Here is a 25,054-nt window from a genome sequence, read left to right on the forward strand (position 1 = left end):
TTCCCGACGCCCAGACTTGAGGCCGCTCCCTCATCCCCCGGCTCTGAGCTGGAGGGGCGCCTCCATCCCCTACCGGGGCCACCAGAGGCCTCCTGTCTCTGCTCAGGCCCCCACGGCTCCGGGCCTGGACCCCACGGGATCCCCGCGGCCCCGGTCCAAGGGCCGCCCCCTCAGGGAGGCGGATGTGGGAGGCACTGGGAGGGGGCGCAGGCAGCGATCCTGGAGCTGTGGCGGCTGCCCTAGGGGTCCCAGGGGCGGCGCGGGGGAGGGGTCGGCCCTGCAATCCCGAAGAAGGGCGAGCAGGCGGCCGTCAGCGAGCTAGGCAATAGGAAACGGTTTATTAGGAGGGAGTGGTGGAGCCGGGCCAGGCAGGAAGACGCTGGAATAAGAAACATTTTTGCTCCGGCCCCCTTCCCAGTCCCGGGAGGCCGCCGCGCCGGCCGCGCCGAGCGAGCCCCTCCCCGGCCCCAGCCCGGTCCCGGGCCGCGCCCGGACTCTGGCCAGCCGTCCAGCGCTCTTCGTGCGACCGCGATCCCGGCCGCCTAGGAGAGAGGCGGCCTTCGCCCGCTGGCACGTCTACCCCCGCCGGCTGCGGCGCAGGCCCAGAGGTGAGTATAGGTCCTCAGGGCGGGGCCGGGTGAGGGTGCCTGACCCCCTCCCCGAATGGGCCCTTCCATTGGGTGGATCCCAAAGACCCCCTTCTGAGAGGTCGCCATAGGGTAGGTCCCAGCTCACCAGGAACGCAAGCCGCTCCCTAGCTCTCCCAGCACATCTGCCCACTACCCACCTAAGACTAGGAGGGTGCTGGACGGAACCTGGACTGGGAATCAGATAACCTGACTTCGCAGTCTGGCTCCTGAGGGATGAACCGAGGCCAGTCACTTAACTTCTCTGTTCTTCTTTCCTTATCCATAAAATGGGCAGAAGTTTTCCTGCCCTGCTTCACTCGTAAAGAAGGGCTCAGGGGGTAAGGGATGTGCTATTCTTGTAAGCTACTCTAAATAATTAATGCGTTTATTACCTTTGTGATCTTAACTCCAGGATTCCGGTCCCACTTCTGAGAACCTTAAAAACCAAAAAAAAAAAATAGTTGCCATCGAATAGATTCAGACTCGTGGGGACCCCATGTGTGTCAGAGTGTAAATGTGCTCCATAGGGTTTTCTTCCTTCCTTTTTTGAATAATTTTACTTTGTTTTTTGTTGTTGAGGATGTACCTCCACAGGGTTTTCAATGGCTGACTTTTCTGAAGTAGATCATGAGGACTTTCTTCCGAAATGCCTCTGGGTGGACTTGAACCTCCAACCTTTGGGTTAACAGCCGAGGGCGTTATCCATTTGCACCACCCAGGGACTCCTTTGAGAACTTTAAACATGTATAATCCAGATTCCCATCACCCCAGCCTTTAGCTCTGTAAAATCCAGACTTGGCCTGATCTGAAGCTGATAGTCTCCTCTGCTCTGCACTGTGTCCCCTCAGGCAGTTGGGTCGGTCAGAGAATGAGTGTCCACTTCCAGCTGTTGAGCCTCTTTCTTGAAACCCACCTTTTCCAGACCAGCCCCTGTAGCCCTTACTTGAAGACTGTCACAATCTAAATCCATCCCACAAGCCTCACCCCCAACGCTGCATCAGGACCCAGGCCAAAGCGGAACCCTGTCTCCCTTCAGTCAGGGACCCAGGTTTTCAGCCTGCCTTGGAGGCCAGTGTTTTTCAGCACACCCCAGGGATGGCTGTCTACCCCCTTTTCTTCTCATAGGATAGGGGCATAGTGGATAGTAGCTCTCAACCTCTACTTATAGGCAGTTCTGGCTCAGTCAGGGCCTGTCCTGTCTGATCCTTCACTGCCCCATCTGTCCTAGTGCCTGTCCTCTCATCTCACCTGTTCTCCTATCTCATCAGGTTGTTGAAAATAGCTACCATTTATTGAATACTTGCTATGTAGACACTTCCAGAGAATTTCCAGGATTTTTCATATAATCCTGGCAACAACCTAGCAGAAGAAGGGTTATTATGCCCATGTACAGAAGAAGAAACAGACTCAGACTGGAATAACTTGTCCAAAGCACCATGAATGGTGCAAGCGGTAGGGTTGGGCTTTTTGTAACATTTATTAAGTACTTACTATATACCGCTTAATGCTCTGCTGAATAAGTATACATACAATATACCCATCATTTTACATACAGGGAAATCTAAGCTTTAGAAAGTCTAAGTAAGTTGCCCAAATCACGTAACTCTAAGTGGTATAGGCAGGACTCAAACCTGGGTTTACATGGTTCAGAGCCCACGCTCTGACCTCGGTGCTATACTGGGCTCCTTCCACGTTCTGCCAGACACCTAAAATCCAGGCTTTTTCTTTTCTTTTTTCAATAAGATAGCATATTTAATGTTATATAAAAGACATTTGGAGGCACCAGCAAATCTGACCTTGAATTTGCAGCAAAGACCCGGAACATTTGGATCTGTTAGTTGTGGTTGAAGTCCCTAGGTGGTGCAAACAGTTAATGCACTCAACCGCTAACCTGAAGGTTGGAGGCTTGAGTCCATCCAGAGGTGCCTTGGGAGAAAGAATTCAGGCTTATTCTGCTACGTCACATTGCTGTGAGAAGCTAATGAAATGATGGAGATGAAAGTGCTTTGTGTGTTGTAAAGGGCAACCTAATATGAAAAGTGCAGTCTAGTCCTCTGCTATTCGAGTAGACCTACTGAACTCCAGAGCTAGGCAGAATGGTCAGATTTAATGCAGTGCTTCTCCAGCACTGTGACAGTCCCTGCTGTGCCGAGCCCCTGCAACTGATAGGAGCAGGTTTTAGCAATCCCTCAGGTGTGATGGGGTGAAAATAACAATAACCCCCTTCCAGGTACACCCCTACTCTGACTCTCCCTACCTGAGGCTCAGACTTTGACTAGTAATCCTACAGCAAATAGATGATTTCTGACCAGCAACACTGTCTTTGCATCTGCATAAATCCACATGAGGGCACACACTGGTGACAGCAGCAGTGGGCAATTTGTAACCATCCGCCAAGACCCACACACTCTTTTTTCCTCCTTTAAGAGACTTGCTTAATACCAGACAACTGAAGGAATAACAATGAACAAGGAATGATTTAATATTAGCAATTTAAATTTATCAAGACACATTTGGTGACTATGGGCAAGAAACTTAACATCCCCCAGCCTCAGTTTCCCCATTGGGTTGTTATGAGGATTCATTGAGACAGCTCCAACCGAGCTAAGAGTTGTAACACTTGCCTGAGAAGGCCTCCAGCAGGGCCCAGCAGCAGAGGGTGAGAAGAAGCTGTCCTGATCAAGAACTGTATCTTGAGTTGTTACTTCTGAGTCGTTCCTGATCCCAAGTAGTACTCTGTTACTTCCCTCATAAACCCCATAACTATAAGTATAGTCTGTGACTTCTGTGTGGCCATTGCAATGACTTATTGAACCCAGCAGAGAAGTACAGTGCCATGGGAGGGTTGGCTGGTGTCCGAATTGGTAAAAAGGCTGGAGGGTGGAGGTCTGTCTGACCTTAACCTCAGAGCAATCAGCTTTGGGCTGTTTATGCTGATAATGATTCTCCTTCCCCCTTGTGAAGTTTGATGAGGAGGTCAGAAGACGCTGCTACCGTGCTATTTTTACTTCCCCCATTAACATTCGGTACCTAGCCCATCATTAGTACTCAGAGAAAGTTAGCTATGATTATTAAGTATTTCACGGTGGTTAGTTGCTGTTTGAAATTAGTTTCACATTTGTGATTTCTGCCCAACAACAGTGATGCTTCTGTCAGCAGATCGTTCATGAAGTTTTGCCTAGAAGTCAAAGGACACCTCCAGTGCCCAGGAGTCTGTTTGTGATAGAGTCAGATTCCAGGATGAACCATGCAGGGTCAGCTCAGGGTTTGGACTGGTCAGGACTCAGCACCCTCCTGTACTTAACCTTATACTGAGCCCAGTTGAAAATTGGACAGTCATAATTTTACCCCATCACATTCCCAGGATTAGACAAGCAAGAGGTGGGCTCTCCAAATGCTGCCAGGCCCTTTCCTGCACTGTTCCTGTGCAGGGGAGGCTTGAGGTCGATGTCTATAGCACAAAGTCCTCATAATCGCGTCACTCCATAACATCACCGAATCTCTGGTATCTCTGACTTAAGTGTTTAGCCTTGGCCGTCCCTTCTCCCCCAGCTGATGGCAGCAGCAGTGGGGCAATTTATTAGCATCCACTGAGACATTAACAGTGGACACAGGCTGTGGGAGGCCCATGTGAGTGGCAGCGAGAGGCCCCTCTCCCTGGGAGGCACTCTCACCTCCCCAGCAGGGCCTTGTGCTGAGAAACGAAATCCTGGGAACCAGACTTAGTTTAGTGTAGGACATATTTCTAAGACTGTGGTTCCCACACAATTTGATCAGAATTACTGATCAGGGGAGCTTTAAAAAAATGCATATTCCTTGCTGGTCTCAGATGGACTGAATCAGAATCTGGAGTGGGGGTGAAACTAAAGAAGGTGCATTTCTGTTGTTAGCTGCTGTTGAATCAGCCCCCAACTCATGGTGACCCTGTGTGTTACAGAAGAGAACTGCTCCATAGGGTTTTCTTGGCTGTAATCTTTATGGAAGCAGGTTGCCAGGCCTTTCTTCTATGGAGCCGCTGGGTGAGTTTGAACCTCCAACCTTTAGGTTAGCAGCTGATTGGAAACTGCATATGCTACCCAGGCCCCTAGGAAGTTGTATCTCTAAATAAGCACTTCACCTGATTCTGAAGTGCTATTAAAGTCGGTGAGAGGATGGTCTGGGTGTAGTCAAAGACGTGGAAGCATGGGTAGAAGATCCTAGAAGGATGCCAGATTTTATCTTTTTTGTTATCCACTTTTTCCTTCCCACCTTATGCCCTCATACCCATGCTCCTCTCCCGCTTACTCAGCAACCAAAGGCTGTCAGGGATGGCTTTCTGCCGGTACCTCACTGGGTAGATTCAGCTTGCCCGGCGCTCCATCCCTAGCCATCAGCCCCACTGTAGAGTGCTTGCAAGAGTCCTCACTGCCTGCCAGGAGGCAGGAGGTCAGGCAGAGACTGGGGACACAGCTGCAGCAGCCCAGGGCTCTGTTTCCTCCCCCAGACCCAGGCCTCTGGGGCAGAGGAAGCCTAGGCAGGAAGGCCAGAACTTCTACCAGCCGGAGAGGCCCAGGCAGCCCTGCTCCCGGGCCATCCTGCCTCCAGATCCTCAGCATCATGTGGCTTCATCGGGCACCATTTTAGACTATGTGCCTTCCGCAGCCTGTGTGGCCGGGTCCCTGTCCCTACTAGCCTCACCACATCATGCCAGAGGGCACTTCCCCTCCCTCCCTCAGGTTGGCTGCCCCACCTAGGGACCCAGTCCCCAGACATGCATCTGCACACTCTGTACCATTCAGAAAGTCCTCACTGCTGTCCGACTCAGTCCCTCTTGCTGCAGCCTAGGCCTGCGCCTTCTGTTCTCACCTTTGAGAAAGGAAGAGCAGGGTGGCTTCTCAAGCACTAGTTGATTTGAGATGTGGGTTGGAGACTATTGTTGACCAGAATTACTCCCCTTAGCACTAGTCCCCTCCCCACCAAACTTCTGGAAAAGTTCAACCCCAGCAGCCGTGGAAGGTCAAATGTTCAGTGTCTAAGTGTGTTTCACTTCCCCTCCCACATCATCGGCCCTGACCCCACCCTTTCCCAGGACAGCAAGGGGAGAGAAGGGGGCTAGGAATGGCCCAAAGAGGGCATCTTACACCTGGCAGGAGCAGGTCCTGGCCACAGTTTGTATGGTCACTATGACCCTGAAGGCTCAGAGGCCCGCACTGGGAGACAGTGGAAGGAGCACTGGACAGGGAGTCTGACATCTGGCTTGTACTCCGGGTACTGCCACTGAGTGCCACGTGACCTTGGGCAATTCTCTCCCCTGCCTGAGCTTTAATCCCTTCTTCTCTAAAATAAGGAGTGGGGCTTTGTGATTCACAAAGTGTCCTCCTAGAATTCTGTCACAGAGGTGTCAGCCCCAGGTGGCTCCTGAGACCCTGTTGCGGCTCCAGCCTGCCTTACTCCCTGCTTTGCGTGACTCCTGCCTATTCTATCCAGACCCCAATCTAAACAATCTTGATTCCTGTTCCCGGCTTGGCGGGACCCTGAATGGCAGGAAGTGAAGACAAGAGCCTGTTTATGTTTGAGGCAGCCAGGGCTTGGGGGGGCGGGGGGGCACTGGGAAAGGGGTGGGCAGGGGAGAGAGGCTGGGCCAGAGGCAGATGACAGATCATGTGGTGGCAGGGGGTGGGGGGCTGCTGAAGAGGTACCCCTTTCACCCCAGCCCCGTGCCCTCTGGCCTGCCTCCAGCCTGGGCTCAGCAACAGGGGTGCAGAGCAAGGCTTTCCCAAGCTCCAGAGTACTTAAACATGGCTCCCTACTCTTTACCCCTGACAGGATGGTTTCCATGGGGAAGTGAACCAGGACTTCCCCTGCAGGCCCCGCCCCAAAGACAGAGGCAGAGAACAGGGAGGAGGCCTCCCTGCCCCCCCCCAAAAAAAAACCTCTCAGTGATTTCCTCTTAGGTGGGAGGGACCCAGGGTCAGTGGCTGAAAACGCTGAGGGGGATCACGTTTCACAGCTCTTACCGTGCTCCTCTCCAGCTCCTCTCTCCAGAGACCATGGCATTGGGCACCCCCAGGAGGGGTCTTCTGATGCTGCTGATGGCCTTGGGCCTGACCCACAGTGAGTACGGGGGGAGCAGTTAGGGAACAGGGGCCTGGATGGAGAAAGGGCTATCTGGGCTCAGCTCAGCTCACACTGGGGCTGAATTTGAGAAGCTAAGGAGAAGGGGGACTTAGGAGCTTGGCCAGAGGGTGGGGGAGAGTGAGGCTCGGGTAGACTAGGTTCCAGCAACCCTACCCCTCCTTTGCTGTCCTCTTTAGCCAAACCTGAAGGCTGATGCTCTGTCAGTCTTCACGGTGGGGACGTATATCTAGGGGTGGAGTGAGGATGTCGGAGGGGAGAGCTAGGGCTGGGGCCTGGGAACTGGGAGGGGAAGGTCCTAAGATCAGGGAGGAGGTAGAAGCCTGGTTCTCAAATTCTCAGCTGAGCGTGGGCTTGGGGGGAAGGATAATCTGAGGATGGAACTAAGAGAACTGAGGGGTTTGTTTGAGAGGTCAGAAAGGAGTGGGCAGTGGGACAGATGTGGGTGTTGGGCTCAGCCTGGGGGAGTTGGGCCCAGCATGGATGAGCTGCTAGCATGTCTCCCAGGTGACCCTGTGAGGCCCTCTCGGGGGCCGCTAGTGACCTGCACGTGTGAGAACCCACATTGCAGGGGGCCTACCTGCCAGGGAGCCTGGTGCACAGTAGTGCTGGTGCAGGAGGAGGGCAGGCACCCCCAGGTACATCGGGGCTGCGGGAACCTGCACCAAGAGCTCTGCAGGGGGCGCCCCACTGAGTTCGTCAACCACTACTGCTGCTACAGCCCTCTCTGCAACTACAATGTGTCCCTGGTGCTGAAGGGTATGTCCAGCTGCCCCAGCAACCCCACCCCAGCTTCTTGGGCCTTGCCCTCCTTGCCCTGCTTTCCTCTCATGCTCTCGCCAGGAGGGTGGGGGAGGCAGGCCTCTGGGAAATGACTGGCAGAGGGGCAAAGTGGGGGAAGCTGGCTTTGCCGGGAGCTGGGCCTCAGTGTCCCTTTCCCCCAGCCACCCGAACCCCTCCGGAGCAGCCTCAAGTAGATGGCCAGCTACCTCTGGTCTTGGGCCCTGTGCTGGCCTTGCTGGCCCTGGTGGCCCTGGGTGCCCTAGGCCTGTGGCATGTCCGGCGGAGGCAGGAGAAGCATCGGGGCCTGCACAGTGAGCTGGGCGAGTCCAGCATCATCCTGAAGGCATCCGAGCAGGGGGACAGCATGCTCAGGGTATGGGCCTGGGGTACCTGGTACACAGGGTAGAGGTGAGATAGACAGGAGCCACAGAATCATAGAGGGTAGCCGGGAAAGGCACGATCCCAGACACTCAGAGTGGGCAGGAGCTGGGTGAGTAAGGGGCAGAGGTTAGAGTGGACAGCAGCTGGGTGAGTGAGGGGCAGAGGTTAGAGAGGACGGCAGCTGGGTGAGTGAGGGGCAGAGATCAGAGTGGGCAGGGAGCTGGTGAGGGAGGTGCATGCAGCGACACAGCAGCAGGACCCAGGTTGAGGTTGGGGGAGGGGACTGGAGTAGGTGGAAACACCCTCTCAGAGGCCCCTCGGCACCCTCAGGACCTGTTGGACAGTGACTGCACCACAGGAAGTGGCTCGGGGCTCCCCTTCCTGGTGCAGAGGACAGTGGCACGGCAGGTCGCCCTGGTGGAGTGTGTAGGTGAGCAGTGGGCGAGCTCAGGGTTGGAGACCAAGGGCTCCCATGATCCTGGAGGGGTGGGGGGAATTCTTGCACAAGCAGAGTCAGAATGGGTCAGAATGGGAATTCTGCTCTGCAGGGAATGGGTTGGAGATGGGCCCAGACTAGGTCCTTCTGCAGGGAGCCGAGGTGGAACAGGAGGCAGATAGAAGTGGAGGGCCAGCTGGGTTTGGGTCTGAATTAAGTTAAATATAAGCGTCAGAGGTTGTGCAGGTGGGGTCAGCACAGCATGAAGATGGGGGCTTTTCCAGGGGTTTCTGTGCCCATGGGCTCTGTGTGCCCAGTGTGTGACTCTCTCCCTGCTCTCCGGCCATTGGCACAGGAAAGGGCCGCTATGGCGAGGTGTGGCGGGGCCTGTGGCACGGTGAGAGCGTGGCTGTCAAGATCTTCTCCTCCAGGGATGAGCAGTCCTGGTTCCGGGAGACAGAGATCTACAACACAGTGCTGCTGAGACACGACAACATCCTAGGCAAGCAGAGGTTCTAGGTCAGGCCTGGGGCTCTCATCCCCCTGCACTCAGACCTCAAGTCCACAGACCTCCAGACACTGACCTAACCCTAAAGGACTCCCAGCCCACCTTGGCCCCCAACCTCTGACTCCAACTTTGTCTCTAACCTAAGCCAGGACAGCCTCCATCCCAACCCCAGCTTTGTCCTGACCCAGTCTAGTTCCCTCGACCCCAGTCCTGCCCCCAGGCCCAGTGCACCCTCCTGGCCTGCAGATGAGTCCAACCCCCGTCATCCCCAGTCCCTTGGCTGAGCCACCCGTCCCTTCTGTCCACAGGCTTCATCGCCTCGGACATGACCTCCCGCAACTCGAGCACGCAGCTGTGGCTCATCACGCACTACCACGAACACGGCTCGCTCTACGACTTTCTGCAAAGGCAGACGCTGGAGCCCCAGCTGGCCCTGAAGCTAGCTGTGTCCGCGGCCTGCGGCCTGGCCCATCTGCACGTGGAAATCTTCGGCACACAGGGCAAACCGGCCATAGCGCACCGCGACCTCAAGAGCCGTAACGTGCTGGTCAAGAGCAACCTGCAATGCTGCATCGCAGACCTGGGTAAGCCGGGCGGGGTAGGGATGGGCCTTACGGGTGGGCCGGGCGGAGTGGGGCGGGCCCTTCTCAGGTGGGCAGAGCCGGGTAGAGATGAGTCCTTCGCAGGAGGGAGGGCGGAGTGGGGCGGGCCCTTCGCCAGTGGGCGGGGTTCGCTCTCTCCCTTGCTGTTGTGGTTCTGCCTTTGGCTGTTTTGGTACACAACGACGATATTACTGATTTAATGGCGCTTTAAAACTCAGATGTATATTGTCTCATTTCACCCCCACAAGAGCCCCACTAGTTGCCTTAACCCTGTTTTCAAGCCCAGACTCCTTCCACCACACCCCTCTGGCTCCAGGCAGCTGGGACAAAGGGGCAGGGAGCCAGAAATCTGGGTTCTCATCCTGGCTTCATTGACTACACTGCTCCCCTTCACCAGGCCTGGGAGTTCTGCTCTGTGAAATGGGCACAGTAATGTCTGCCCTGCACATCCTTCTGGGCCTTTGGGAAACTAGAGTGCTATAGAAGCAAAGGGTAACTGGGACAGTGGTTCTCCCCGTGGCCAAAGTCTCCCAGCCCATCTCAGGGCCAAGTCTCCATTTACCTGCCCCCTCTATGCCCCACTGTCTCTCTCCATCCCCACCTTGCCCTGGGAACCCCAACCCCCAGGAGGCACCTTGTCTATGGGCTTCGTGATCAGTGATCATCAGACTGGTACCCACAGGCCTGGCCGTGATGCACTCTCAGGGTAGCGACTACCTGGACATTGGCAACAACCCACGAGTGGGCACCAAGCGGTACATGGCCCCCGAGGTGCTGGATGAGCAGATACGCACTGACTGCTTCGAGTCCTACAAGTGGACCGACATCTGGGCCTTTGGCCTGGTGCTATGGGAGATCACCCGACGGACCGTTGTCAATGGTGAGGCCCACCCTGCACGAGGTGGAGGAAGGGGAATGGGGCAGGTGGACTGGCAGGCAGGCAGGACATGGGGCTTCCTGCCATGGCTCGTGCCTGTGGCCTAAGGGGCTTATGGCCAAACCTCCTGGCATTTCTCCACTTGCCATACACCAGCTAATTTAGCTGAGTGACCTTTTAAGGTTCATCTGAGTCTGTGAGTCTGTGATTCTGGCTGTGAAATCTTGGGTAAGTGATAATAACCAAAATATTAATAGCAGCTAACATTTATTAAGTTTAAATATGTACCAGATGCCATGCTATATACTCTACATGTCTTATCTTATTTAATTCTCATGAGTTGGTGGAAGATGGTATTGCTTATTGGTTAAGAGCGCGTGCTTACAGTCAGACCACCTGGGTTCAATTCCTGATTTTGCCACTGACTGTGGGCAAATTACTTAATCTCTCTGTGCCTCGGTTTCCTTATTTGTAAAATGAGAATAAAAATATCTTCTAGCTGTTGGGAAATAATCCAAGTGTTTTAGTTTCTTAGTGCTGCTATATCAGAAATAGCAGAAGTAGGTGGCTTTAACGAACAGAGATTTATTTTCTCACAGTTTAGGAGGCTAGAAGTCCGAATTCAGGGCACTGGCTCTATGAGAAGGCTTTTCCTCTCTGTCGGCTCTAGGGGAAGGTCCTTGTCTCTTCAGCTTTCGTTCCTCAGTTCCTTGGGGATATTCTTGTTGCATGGCATCTGTCTTCCTCCATTTGCTTGCTTTCTTCTCTGCCTAATCTGCTCTTTTATATCTCAAAAGTGATTGGTTTAAAACACACCTTACACTGATGTGGCCTCATTAACATAACAAAAACTCTATTCCCAAATGGGATTATGTCCACAAGTATAGGGGTTAGGATTTATAACACGTTTTTTTTTTGGGGGGGGGACACCATTCAATCCATAACACCAAGTATTTAAAACATTAAGTGTTAGTAGCAATTGTTGTTATTACAGAGTGAGTGCTTGACCCAGTATTATCCCTGTTTTACAGATGAGAAGACTGAGGCACAGAATTATAGCTGCCTAGAGGCAGTACTGGAGTCTAAAACCAGTCTGAAACTCTAAAACCTCTCTGGTCCTTGGTTTCCTCATCCACAAAAATGTGGGATACACTATTGCCTGCACTGCCTGCTTATTGCTGCCTCATCATTACTGCCACAGGAAACTCAGATTTGGAGGGGCTATTCAGAGGTCAGCGCTGTGCAGGGCATCTGTGGTCAGTGCCCTCTCAGCCCTGGAGTGGATGGGTGATGGGCGGTAATCTGGACTGAGGGGTAGGATTGTCAGCCTTTGTGGAGACTGTCCATGGTAAGGGGCTGCCAGGAATCCTGAGAGGTTGGGGACAATCATCAGGATATGACTGGAGCCCTGCTCAGTGGGACCCCTTCAGGACATTCATTCTTACCCACTTTTTCTGAGCATCTTCCAGGAGTCAGCCCACGCTGGGCTGCATTTGCCCTCAAGGTGGTCTTTGACTGACAGCGGAGGCAGAGGCATAACCAGTCCTTCTGGGAGACTCACAAGGGACTCAGATCCCTGCCCCTTCAAGCATGAGCCCCCAGAGTCTGCTCTGGGGCGGCGGGCAGCAGAGGAAAGGGGCACCTGGAAGAAGCCGAGGTCCCTTGGACCAGGCTACAGGCGGGAAAGGAAGGCTGGACTGGCCTGGGCTGAGGGAGAGGCTGACTGCCGGCTCCTGGGGTGGAGGGGGAAGCTCTGTCAGCCCCACACAGATTCGTGGCGCATTATAAACACTGTAATCTGGTGTCAACCCCGGCACTGATTAAAGGCTCATTAGACACGCTCAGGCCTCTGTGCAGCACTGATTAGGGCAGTAGCAGCACAGGGGCCTGCTGGAAGCCCGCCATGGTGAGAACAGCTGGTGCAGGCTCTACCGAGGTTGCGGCCTACTGCCCCTAGCCTCAGGCTGGGAAGCAGGATGGGGCACTGGGCGTGTCCTCGGGGTCTGGCCTCTTCCACCCGAGCTGTCTGCAGCTCCCCTGGAATCATTTTCAGAAAGCTTCTACTAAGGACTGTGCACTTGGGAGAACATGGGGAGAGGGGTACTGCTGGCTGAGGGAATCAGAGGAGGCCTGTGTCAGCCCTCTCATTTGGACGTAGGTAAAAATCTTTTAGGGGAGGTGCCTTCTCCTCTTTCTTCTCCTTGTTCCACATCCTCCCCCAGCAATCAACCAACTATCTTTCCTTAAGTATAGCTTGGAGGTCAGGAGCATGGGCTTTGCCATAGACTTTCTGGGCTTAAATTCCAGCTCTGTCATTTACTACCTGTGTGATCTTAGACAGGTTTCTTAACGTCTCTGGCCTTGATTTCTTTGCTTTTAAGTTGCACTAATAGTATTATTTACCTCATAGGCTGTGAGATTGTTGTGAGGATTTAATGCAAAGCACTTACGACAGTGCCTGGCCTGTAGTAAGTGTAGTAAGTGCTCAGTAAACATGAGATATCATTATTCTTGAACATCTGGGAGCAGTACCCAGCCCCTGGGTAGGAGGCAGCTGTGGAAAGACTGGAGCAATATGTGGCTTAGGAGTCAAATGAGATAGGTTTAAGTCTTGATTTTGCCATCACTGACTGTATATCCTTGGGCAAATTGTTTAACTTGTCTGAGTGTCAATTTCTTCTTCTGTTAAAATAGACATAATAATAGTACTCATCCCATAGGGTTATTGTGAAGACTAACAGGGTAATGCATGTAATGTGTTTAGCACCATGTCTGGCACATGGTAAATACAAATGGCAGTAATTATAATTTATAAATATAGTTATTCATTATGTTATAGTGTCCCTGTCAGGACTGCTTGCCATAAGCACAGGGTTCCCAAGGCTCATGGGCCGGCAACTGGTTTCCTGGTCCCTGGGACAAAGGGAAAGGAGACTGTCTTCTGGGTGCCATTGGGCCTTTCTGGCGTCCTGAGTGCGTGTCCTGTCCCCACTCCATCCCCAGGCATCGTGGAAGACTACAGACCGCCCTTCTATGATGCAGTGCCCAATGACCCCAGCTTTGAGGACATGAAGAAGGTGGTGTGTATTGACCAGCAGACCCCCACCATCCCCAACCGGCTTGCTGCAGACCCGGTGAGGCCTCAGCTGGGGCTGGGATGGTGTGGGGTGGTAGCTCACAGCTGGAATTTCTGGACCCAGGTACTTGAGTCTGAGGCCTCTGCTTTACCTTGGATAGATTCCAGGTGTCCTGGTGGACAATATACCCCTGGGCACTCTCTCCTCTTTCTCATAGGCATCCCTGGCCCTTGAACCCCCAGGAAACCCTCTGCTTATTCTGGGATTTTCAGAACCCTTCACTTTGCTGTATTTCCTGCTATGGAGTTTCTTGTTGTGGTGGTGATTTGCTTTTGTTTTTTCTCCAAACACTCCACATACTTCTATGAAAACACATATGCATATATATGTATATCACACATACCAGCATGTACATGCTTCTACATAAATATACACTCACAGACATATACGCATGCACAGTATGCCTGATCATTAGCCCCATGAGGAAAGAGAGCTTGTCTCGTTTACTCACCTTTATAGTATCCCAAGTACCTATCACAATGCCTGGCACACAATAGGTGCTTAATAATTCATTATTTCATGAATGAATGTATCTCCGGATGTATATACAAATATGTATAGACACGTACATTTATACACATATCCACAAAAATCCACATATATGCATTCCTATACACACACATGGGAGCCCTGGTGGCACGGTGGTTAAGAGCTATGGCTGCTAGAAGCTACGGCTTCTAACCAAAAGGTCAGCAGTTTGAATCTACCAGCCACTCCTTGAAAACTCTATGGGGCAGTTCTACTCTGTCCTTAAGGGTTGCTATGAGTCGGAACGGAAACCCTGGTGGCATAGTGGTTAAGAGCTACAGCTGCTAACCAAAAGGTCGGCAGTTTGAATCCACCAGGCACTCCTTAGAAACCCTATGAGGCAGTTCTACTCTGTCCTATATGGTCACTGTGAGTCAGAATCGACTCGAAGGCAACAGGGTATATGCACCTACACAGACACTTTCAGGAACCACTCAAGTTCTAAGGCAGAGGTAGGACAGGCTCAGTCTGGGGCCCCTGAGCTTCCTGGGATGGGGTTCTTCCCAGACACCTGCATTTTGGGGGCAGTGACTACCCCTCATCCTTCCCCATAGTCCCCTGGGCCCAGCCATTGTTGTTTTGGTGGAGGGGCTGGGTCCAGAAACTGCTGTCTGCACTAGGGTCTCCAGCTGCAGATGGGGATGTGGGATCCCCACAGCGTGCAGATCTCCCCTTTCCCATGGATCTTGGCAGAGGTGGGGGGTGACGATAAGATGTTCCAAAGACAGCGCTCACAAAGGGGGCCCTGGGTGCTCCTGAAGATCCGAACTATATCTCTCTTTCCGTCCCTCCTGCCTTTCTCCATCTCCCTTCTCACTCTACTCTCTTCCTTCCCCCATTTTTTATCCATCTCGTCTCATTCTTGCCTGGTTCCCTCCATTCTCCCTCCTTCCTCTCGCCCTCCTTTTCAACACCCTCATCTCCCTCTTCTCGTCCTTTCTTTCTTGCTTATGTCTCCCCATCACTGGGCCATCCTCCTCACCTTCACCTTTCCATGTCCGCTGCTACCTCTCTTCTGTCTCTTTCAACCCCTAGGTCCTCTCAGGCCTGGCTCAGATGATGCGGGAGTGCTGGTACCCCAACCCCTCAGCCCGCCTCACTGCGCTACGGATCAAGAAGACGCTACAGAAGCTCAGCCACAGCCCCCTGGAGGAGCCCAAAGTGATTCACTAGCCCAGCACCTGACTCCCCTCTGCCTGCAGGGAGGGGTGATGGTGGCCTGTGTTGGGTAGAGGTAGCGTGATGTTTGTGCTGGGGAGGGGGTGACCCCTATGGGGCAGCTGCGCCTGCCCTGCCTGCCTGCTCGGCCCCCAGCCCATCCAGCCAAAAATACAGCTGGACTGAAACTCAATCCCCCGCCGTCTGGCCTGCTCAAAGCAGCAGGCTCCCTGACGCCTGGCTTCTTCCCAGCCCCCATGCCAGCAGGGCACACCCTCTACCATCCCCAGGACAGGATGCAAAAGAGGCCCCAGGGCCAGGGTGGCCAAGCCAGGGAATCCCAGTCCTGGGCCTGCACTTGACCCCCTGCCCTTGGCAACTCCACTGCCCCACCTGAGCTGACAGGGTGACACAGGGCCCTGTCCAGCCTTCAGCAGACACCCAGACCTGCCAGGCCTCAGCCTCTGGCACAATCCCAGATACCCAGGGCCCATCAGTTTCTCTCCATGACTTTGTCTTTCAGCCCCATGATGCCCTGGGCCTTCTGTTCTCCCCTGTGAGACCCCAGCTAGCTGAATGCCAGCTGCCTGGGAGAGCTGGGGCCTACCCTTGGACCCTCTTCCCCCATTCTAGCAGATTTATTAGGTCATTAAAACCCAAGAGATTCTGCTGAGGGTGTGGCAGGGTCATAGGCCAGTGGAGAGGTGGCAAGTCAGATAACGTAAGGCCCAGGGCTTTCAAAAAACTGAGAGGACTTCCAGACCAAGCATGGCCAAGGAAAGGCTCAGCTGGGAGTGAGGAGACCAAGATTCTGGTCCTGGCTGCTTGCTCTGTGCAACAAGAGTAGGGCCTTCGCTGTCTCGGGACTTTTGTTTCTTCATCATGATGTCCTTTGAGGTTCTTTCAGCTCTAATTTTTTTTTTTTTTTTAATATCAGCCTGTATCAGAGCTAAGTTCATCAATCCCATCCACCCCTTATGCCCCAGCCCCTGACAATTTGCCTCAAGATATGGATTTGAAAATAACTTTATCTGAGTCCAGGAGTGTCTGAAACACCTCCTAGTCTAATTCTGCAAGCTCCGATTCTTGCTTTAGCCCATGCCAGTGACCACACTTGGGCTCAGACAGCCTTCTGACCAACAAGCGAGCTTCCCCCTCCCCTTCTGTGGCTTAACCTTCACAGCCCCAGGACTGAGGGGCAGCTTCCTCTAGGGTCTGCCAGGTTCAGCTCCAGCCAAGAAGCCTCTAGCAGCCGCATTCCTGTTCCCCACTGGCCCCTGGCCCAGGTCCACACCCTTGGCCAGCCCCAGAGAGTATGTGTCTCAGGAGAACTCGGTGACTCTGAACACTGAAAAAATTCAACGTTTGGCCATGCACCAATGAGGGTACCCTGATCCCTAGGTGGGCAGATGGGCGGTAGGGAGATGAGTTGGAGGTAGAGCCTGAAGGAGGTCAGAGGGGGGCTCAGGCTAGGGACAAGGACAGCTGTCCTCAGGGCAGGGTGGAGAGGGACCCTTAGTTCTGTTTCAGCCAATGAAGAAAACACACCCGTCCTTCTCTCCTGCTGTAAATGACCTGCACAACCTCCCCAGGCGTTTTCTTGTGTGTTTCTTCCACCATCCCTGTGGCACTTTCCAAGGCCTGTCTCCCAGCATTGTGGGAGGCTGGGAGGAGAACCAGGAAGTGAGGAGAACCAGGAAGTGAAACTGGTAAAAACAGAAAGTAAAATGGGCCAGCCCTGTTCTCACAGCACCAGGGCAGGCTTGCTTCCCGCGAGTTTCATGTTCTCTGGGCAATGGAACGCACCCAATCCAGGAATCAGTGCCCCCCACCCCGAAGGATTTTAATCTCTACTGGGTCTTGGGGCAAACTTCGTCTGAGACCCCACAGTTGGAAACCGAGACTCTCATAAGGCTGGAAAATTCTTAAGAGAAGGTTTGAGGTAGAAGATGGAGTGAACAAGGGGAGGGTTGAGACAAGGGGGAACAGCCAACGACCAGAGAAGAGGAAGTATTGGTGAGCATGGGTCTGCATTTGCTTCTGTCCGAGGGCAAGAGGGTGTTGGAGGAGGGTACTGTTTGTGGAAGCACTTAGCATGTGCCCGGCACATAATAACGTTCTCAGTAAACGACGGTTGAATTCTGAGCTCCTGCCCGTCTTTCCAGGCCAATGTCTCTGCAGCGGACGCTCGCAGTGGTGCAGAGGGGCTCTGAGGGAATGGGAAACGAGAGGGTTCCGGGTTGCATGCACTCCCAATTTCAACAGTTTCCGCACCGCCCAGCTTAGGCCCTCGCAGGGGCCCAAATGTAAGTTCTGATCCTGAATTGGAAGCAGCCTGATCGCCGCGCCTGCCACATCGCCCTCTGCTGGCCGAAGGGCTGCCCGGCGGCCGCCTTCTTCACCACTTCAGGGACCCACAAGCTTTTCCCCGCTGGCTGGGGATCTCCGCCTGCTGTCCCGGTGCGCAGACGTGCGTGCGCTCAGCCGAGCCTCTGTTTTGAAGGGACTGTGCCCCAAGAACTACCTCTGTGTCCTTACCCAGAGGCAGCTCGGATCCGCCCACCTCAATTCTCTGTCCTCAACTCCCTCCTCAAATGGGGTCACCACTTTGCCTGGAGTCAGTCCCTATCCAGAATGCGAAGGAGTTCACCCCGAGAACTACATCCTTGGCATCCTGGGCTCAGAAAGCACCCTATCCCCCTCTCTCATCCCTCGTCCCGGGAAATGGGCGGGGGTGGGGGGGGAGGCGGAGGAAAAACTTGCTAGGGAGGAGGCAGAAGGCAGCTACTGAAAGAAGCAAGAAGGGACCTTGTCCATCTGACCTCCTCGGTCTAGAAAATCTATGCCTTTGTATTAGAGACCCTTTTAGGGAGTACTGAAGGTCCTTGGGTGGCACAAACGGTTTGCTCTGGACTATTAAAGTTAGTGGTTTGAACCCACCCAGTTGTGCCATAAGAAGCCTTGGTGACGCAGGGGTTAAAGGTCTCAGCTGCTAACCAAAATGTTGGCGAATTGAACACATGAACCCATCAGTGTTCCTCAGGAGAAAGATGTGGCAGTCTGCTTCTGTAAAGATTATAGCCTTGGAAACCCTATGAGGCAGTTCTGCCCTATCCTATAGGGTCGCTATGAGTAGAAATGTACTAGACGGCAGTGGGTTTTTTAGTGGCACCATAGAAAAAAGATCTGGTGATCTGCTTCCCTAAAGATTACAACCAAGAAAACCCTATGGAGCAGTTCTACACTTTAGCACATGGGGTCACCATGAGTTGGAAGTCACTCAATGGCAACAGGTTTGGTTTTAGGGAGCCCCAGGGAGGGAATCTCAATTCGTTGTTACCAAGGAAGACCTCACCTATTCCCCAGAGCCCCGAAATCAGCCTCATCCCTGGAGTTTCCTACATTCTTCCGGTGCCTGGGTTCACAGAGTCCCCACAACGGACAGTGCCTTCCCAGAGGACTCCAGCACCAGGCTTCTTAGATCAGCTTTGGGGAAACAATAGTGTTCCTAACATCCCCCAAAGGCAGCCTTTCCACCCCCACCCCCCACCCCGCACCTGCCAGATCCTGGTCCTTACATCCCCACCCTGATGTCCACACTGTAGTTGGGAATAGGGAGAAGAGCAGCAGGAAAATTGCAGAATAAACAGCTACATGAACCCTGGCTGGGGTCTGGGGAAGAATTGGCTCATTGCCGTCCAAGGCTAAAAGAGCCCTTGGGAGGCCACCATGTCCAACCCCCTGCTTCTGTGCAGCAACTCATCTGAGCTTTTGAAAGGAGAAAACCCACTGCCCTTTTTGCATCTTTCCAGTTTTGCCCTGATTCCCTGGGGGATGTCAGGCTTCAGTTTCCTTACCCGTACAAAGAGGGACAGGATCGTTTGGGTGGCCCTCTCAGAAGGGTAATGGGTGTCTATAACAAGCTGAAGTGGGGTAAAGGTGGTCCCTGGAGCATGAGTCTTGATGCTGGGACCACCCCTTCCCCAACCAAGGCCTCATGGTACCCAGGTCCTCAAGGACAATTCTGTCTACTCTCTCAGGCACCATTCTCCTTTAGTCTAGCCCCAGTCAGCCTTCAAGGAGAATGCTCTGCTTCCTCCATATCTTTACTTGCATCAAGATTTACAGCCCATCAGATTTCTTAACTTCTCTGAGCCTGGCCCGCCCAATTCTAGGATTCTGTGACAAGCACCAGGATGATCCCTCTGGGCACCGTTTGTGTTTTGGGGGTCTTGCAGCACCATCCCCTTTCTGCTGGGCCCTGGTATCCTGGCTCCTCTCTCAGCTCTACCACTGATCTCTGTGCCTTAGTTTACTTCTCCGCACAGGTGGCTCACTACACGACCATCCCCAGCATCTTCCCAGATATTTTGGTGCCTCCAAGGTTGAGCCTTGCCAGCCATGTCCCAGGTCCCTAGTACTGTCCAAGGGTGTCAAGTTGCTGAGGATGAGGTGATCGGAAGCATCATTCTAGCCAGTGGTTCACAAAGCATGGTCCTGGACCAGCAGCATCAGCATCACCTGGGAACTGTTAGAAATGCAAATTATCGGCCCCACCCCAGACCTACTGAATGGGAACCTCTGGGGCAGAGCCCAGCAATCTGGATTTCAACAGCCCTCCAGTAATTCTGATAGATACTGGAGTTTGCCAACTGCTGATCTAGGTTATTAGTTAGTGCAACCTACGAAGGGGCTGGGATTGACCTAGGCCAAGAGCAGGTAGAAACACCAACCTTGTCTGGACTCCTGAGAGATTGGGAATCCTTCAACCAGTGGTCTCTTCTTGGAAGCTGGAGGGCAGGGAGAAGGAACCAATTTTTCCTTTCCTTGCCCCTGGCTTGGCTCCATCCTTGCTCACCTCTCCCACTTCTCTGGATTTTATATAAGGCTCTGTGGGGTTGTGCCAGCCAGGCAAGGGTGGGAGTCCTGGGGAGCAGGAGGCAAAAATCCTGTCAGTTCGTCCCTTGGGAACTTCACAATGAGTCCGATAGCCTCCCTCCAAACGGAAAGAAACCTAATTTCTCAAGGGAAGAATCTCCAGCTCCTCCTCCTCCCACCCCCAGGGAGACCTTGTAGACAGTGCCAAAAAACAGCTCCAACCCCCAGTGGCTGGGCAAGAGAGCCAGAAGCTGTCCCTCCTCTACCTGATCCCTTTGCCCAGCCCCTGCCAATACTGTGAAGCCCCCTTCCTGCTTGGCCTGGCTTCCTGGTGATGGTCCTGCAGTTGTGGGCCCTGGTGGACCCCAGGGAAAGGGCCTCGGGAGGGAAAGGACCAAGAGCATCCCTGGGCCAAACTGTTCTCCTCTCCTGTCTATTGTTCTGTCTTCCCCACTCCTTTCTTCAAAACGCTCCTTCCCTGGATGGATTGGCTGCTAGGATGACCACAACCCAATCCACCAGCGCTCCCTGCCCACCGTGTCTTATTTCAGACATGAGAATAACTGTACAGTGTAAACTTACAAAGGGTTTCTAACGGTTGTAGATTGGAAATAAAGTATGTCATATGAACAACAACAACAAAAGATTCACAGCCCAAGAGATAGCAAAGCCTTCATTTCTAAAAGACCTGGCCCTGGGGGTGGAGTGGGGGGTGCAGGTCCTGAGTCCAATCTCCAGAGCTGGGACTGATGCTAACTATGAAATCGTCACTCTGGGTGGGCGACTCTTGGAACTAGCTGCTTCTACCAGGGCCACATCCAGTTTGCTAGAAATAGAGACAGAGGGCTTCTTGACTTTGCATATGATTTGCATAATGTAATAGACACACAGTCTATTTTCAGGCAGTTTTCAGGTTAAAGTGTTGTCACTGCTGCCCTAGGGGGTGTCATGTCTGGACGAATTTCTTCTGTTCTTTCTCACCCACCCACTCTTACTGACCTAGATCCCTGACTGCAGAAGCAAATGGTGAGGTGCGGGGAGTGGGGTTGTCCGGGGAGATATTGGGACAAAGCAAGAGGCACATGGAAATTTCCTTTATTACCACCTCCACCACCACCACTGTTACCAAAAGCAGTCGGTTGCTCAAGGACAGCTGATGGGCAGAGGGTGAAGAACGGGATGCCAGGTAGCCCATCTTCTTGTACCAGGAGAACAGCCAGTTCTTTCACTCTCTATTCAGTCTTCTCCAAGTTTGAAGAAAGATGTCTAGATAAACCTGTTCCTTTCAGTCACTTGTAAAGCCTTGCTTGCCCCAGATATCTCTGTGGGCATTTATTTTCTGCACTAAGACTCCATCTTGGCTTCCTGTGATTTGTGGCCCTCAGTCCGTCCCTCTCTTGGGAGCCCCACTTGGGAGATCAGGACCCTGCTCTGAGGGTCAATGTTTTAGGGCACTTGGCACATAGGAGGAGGTCAATCAGTGCTAGAGTCACCCTCCCCTTCATCTAGAAGTCTGTGCCATGCACCTAATTGTCCCAATAGCAGTATCGGGTCTGGGTGGGCGACACAAGCACCATCTTCTGAGGGCTCAGAGGTAAACACACTAGAAGGGCCAGCTGGGATGACTCTGTCACTCAGTTGTCTGTGATCCTGACCTTGCACTTGACCCCACTTGGTCTCAATTTCCTCACCTAGAAAGGAGGGGCATTTGGAGGTATTTAGGGGCAAGGATAATTCTCCTCATTTTACAGCTTGAGCTGTTTGGTGACCTGTCCTTGGTCACAGAGGACCAGAGCTGTGGCCCCACCCAGGGCTCCCTTCTACAGACCCTCTGGCTTTGGGGGCTGTCTGGTGTACTGTCTCCCTGTGCAGATCCAAGAATTTACCCAGATGCCAAGGCAAGGTGCCTGGGAGCCTTACTAGGTCCTAGGAATTGGGAGGCCACTCAGTCAGGCTGACCAGCAGCAATGCATTACCCAGAATTCCCAATCCCCAGTGTCCAGTCCCCCTGGACCTGCCTCATCCCCCTAGCAGAGGTATATCTAAAGTATGGCAGGTATGGCACGTGCCCTGGGTACCACTTGAAGAGGGGTGCCACTCAGTAGTTTCTATTAACCATCACAGTTTCCATCGCCAGCTGTGAGAGCATTCAGCAAGTTAAAACCAATACTTTCATATTTGAGAGCCTCCATGGGTCAAGGCAGACTGTGTGATCTTGCTCTGCGGAGTGTAGAAAGAGAAGAAACTGAAAAAAAAAAAGACTTTGAGCACATCATAGACCAGTTTTCACCAGTGAAAGCAAGGAAGGTGCAGTTGTAATTTTCTTGTAGTGACATAATGTGTTAAGTAAAAGATTAACAAGCTTGACTTGTATTTTTGGGCTGGTATTATGGTAAAGTTATCTACAAGATGGGTGTCAGAGGTTTGGACAGGGGCACAGAGGCGTAGTGAAGCAGGGGTGGGGGTGGGGTAAAAGGAGACACTTGCCCCCAGGGAACAAGTTCAAGGGAGCGCGAGATGAGGTGCGGAATGACATTCCCAGGCGCCACAAATATGAAAGGCGTTTGACCGAGGCAGCTGGACAAGAGGGGTTAAAGCGTTTCTGCTGACTCGTTGCCACTATCAACATCTATTCATCTTGAAATTGGGGGAGGGGCACAATTTAGAGATTGCCCTGGGCGCTTGAATTGGGGGTGGGCGCAACTTGGAGACTACCCCTGGGTGCTTGTCACCCTCACCTAACCTCTGCAGAGGCACAATTTCAGTGCTTGCTGTAGGCGCTATTTTCCATAGATACGCCTCTGCCCCCTAGGCAAGCGTTTCCTGTTGATAAGAAGCTCAGTCACAAACACTGATAAAGAGATGAAAAAAGGAAATTGACAGGCTTGGGTATAATGGGCACTTTGTCTGCCTTTTTTACCTCTTCCTTCTTCCAGCACCGGCCGCCCCCTCACTGCCTCCCAGAACTGGGGAGAAAACATCTCCACTGTGGGTCCTATTTTTTAGTTTCCAGGAATTTAGCCTTAAGACCTACACTTGGCCTGGGTGGGGTAGAAGCTCGGAGGCAGGAAGCAGTGGGTGCTGTGAGGTCCCCAAGCCCAGGGAAAAGGGCAGTGGCAGCAGGAAGGAAAGACAGGTTACATCTTCGACCTTTCCTCTTCTCTCCTCCTCCCTCTGCCCAGAAGGCCTGGATCCAAGCCATGGTTAGGTGGCTGGATAGCATAATTAGTGGATTTTTCATAATTTGGGTCTCAGGCTCATTACTGGAAAACCTCATTAATTTTGACTCTACTAATTTGGAATCTATGATCCTCAGGACGATCTACGTCCTTCAGGATGAGAAGCTGGACTGATGTGTAGAAAAACAAATAAAACAAGTTTGCAAGGCATGCCCTTCTGCCCTTCCTGGGTGTGGATCTGTAAACTCAGCTCCACAAAGGCAGTTTTTCCTCAAGTGCTCTACCTGCAGTTAAGATAACCTGCCACCAGGTGGGCGATGAGGCTTTGCATACCACTGTGCTTCAAGTGGGCCTCGCCCACGGAGAGAAGATTTTTTGAAGACGTTATATTCAATAATTTTCTTTCCCTCTTCCTGAAAGATGTAATTCCTTAATAAAATAGTTAGGTAAACATAAAGGAGTGAAATAGATGGTTCTAAATGACCAGTGTTTAGACACAGACTTTCTCCTGAATTCTTAACCATTTCCTGTCTGGGTTACCACCTCACTGGAGCCTTATCCCAGCTTCAGGTCTTCACTTTTTGACATCCCATACAGAGACCAGGGTAGTGAAGAGCAAAGGGTTTTATCCTAATCAAAATTCCAGCTCGATTTTTTTTTTAGTAATTTAACAAATTTATTCTAAATTTTATATGGAAGAATGTAAATTCATGAACAGCTAAGCCAGTTTTTCCTTAAAATTTTACATTACTTTTTGAATAGGCTATACATTCATATGGTTCAAAAACAAGTGTCGAAAGGTTGAAAGTGATATCTCTCTCAGTCCTTTTCTTCCTTCTAGCCAAATTCGCCGCCCCCAAAGAAACCACTGGTCTTAGTTCCTTATGCTTCTGTCCCTTCAGTTTCTTTGTATGTAAACAAAGTGAATTTGAATATGGATCCTTGTCCCTGCTCTTAAGCAAAACTAAGCACATTATATACATTACTCTGCATTTTATTTTTTTCACTTAATAATATATCTTGGAGATCTTTCCAGACCAGTACATCAAGAGCCTTCACAATCTTCTTTATCACTGTATGGATGTACCATAATTAATTTATTCAGTTTCCTGTTTTTGAAAGTTTTGGTTATTTCCAATTTTTGATGATTACAAACAATGCTTCAGTGAATAAACTTGTGTCTGTGTCATTTTCCCTTATTCAAGTACCTATGTAGGATGTGTCCTAAAATGTGGAATTCCTGGGTCAAAGGATGTATGAATTTTGCCAAGTCAATTTTGAAGTACGAGGAGGGGAGACTCGCCCTCGCAGATAATAAGACATAAGACAAGCCACAGTAATAGAAGCAGAATGACACCAGACAAATGGGCAAGTAGACAAGTGGAATGGAATAGAGACTTCAGAAACAGATCCATGTACACCTGGGAAGTGATATGTGATAAAGGTGGCAAGAAAAATTAGTGAAGGTGATGGCTAAAGGGTGTGGGGTTTTTTGGAAGGGAAGGATGATGAAAATGCTCTAAAACTGATCGTGGTGATTGCTGCTCAACTCTGTGAATTATACACGTTAAATGGGTGAATTACATGGTATGTGAATTATATCTCTTTTTTTTTTTTTTCCTTTTGTTGATTTTGCCTTTGGTGTTGTATCTAAGAATCCATTGCCAAATATAAGGTCTTAATGATCTACCCCTATGTTTTCTTCTAAGAGTTTTATGGTTTTGCCTCTTATATTTACATCGTTGATCCATTTTGAGTTAATTTTTGTATATAGCGTGAATTATATCTCAATAAAGTTGCTAAGATATTTGGTGAAGAAAGGCTAGATCGTTTGGATAGTGCTG

General features: G+C 51.9%; 1 protein-coding gene across 2 annotated transcripts; it reads left to right on the forward strand.

Annotated features, from left to right (window-relative positions):
- Positions 1 to 367: 367 nt before the first annotated feature.
- ACVRL1 (activin A receptor like type 1) lies at positions 368 to 15,346 on the forward strand. 2 transcript variants are annotated; one of them, XM_004388350.3, is made up of 10 exons: positions 368 to 608; positions 6,641 to 6,722; positions 7,251 to 7,502; positions 7,688 to 7,899; positions 8,238 to 8,337; positions 8,699 to 8,845; positions 9,160 to 9,435; positions 10,136 to 10,333; positions 13,334 to 13,464; positions 15,031 to 15,346. In XM_004388350.3, exons 2-10 carry the CDS (start codon positions 6,659 to 6,661, stop codon positions 15,166 to 15,168), a joined length of 1,518 nt encoding a protein of 505 aa, XP_004388407.1. In that variant the 5' UTR covers positions 368 to 608; positions 6,641 to 6,658; the 3' UTR covers positions 15,169 to 15,346. The 2 variants fall into 2 exon arrangements, with proteins under 2 accessions (XP_004388407.1, XP_023598189.1); XM_023742421.1 differs by lacking the exons at positions 368 to 608; positions 6,641 to 6,722 and having other exon boundaries at positions 6,743 to 7,502.
- The last annotated feature ends 9,708 nt before the right edge of the window (positions 15,347 to 25,054 follow it).

The sequence above is a fragment of the Trichechus manatus genome, unplaced genomic scaffold (assembly GCF_000243295.1).
Source record: "Trichechus manatus latirostris isolate Lorelei unplaced genomic scaffold, TriManLat1.0 scaffold00209, whole genome shotgun sequence".
Taxonomy (NCBI): Eukaryota; Metazoa; Chordata; class Mammalia; order Sirenia; family Trichechidae; genus Trichechus; species Trichechus manatus.

Excerpts from the sequence above, each read along its gene's own strand:
- ACVRL1 (XM_023742421.1), top strand. The coding sequence starts at position 7,121 with ATGGAACTAAGAGAACTGAGGGGTTTGTTTGAGAGGTCAGAAAGGAGT. Across the intron at positions 7,503-7,687 it reads TGTGTCCCTGGTGCTGAAGG|CCACCCGAACCCCTCCGGAG; the intron begins GTATGTCCAGCT and ends CCTTTCCCCCAG. Across the intron at positions 9,436-10,135 it reads ATGCTGCATCGCAGACCTGG|GCCTGGCCGTGATGCACTCT; the intron begins GTAAGCCGGGCG and ends TGGTACCCACAG.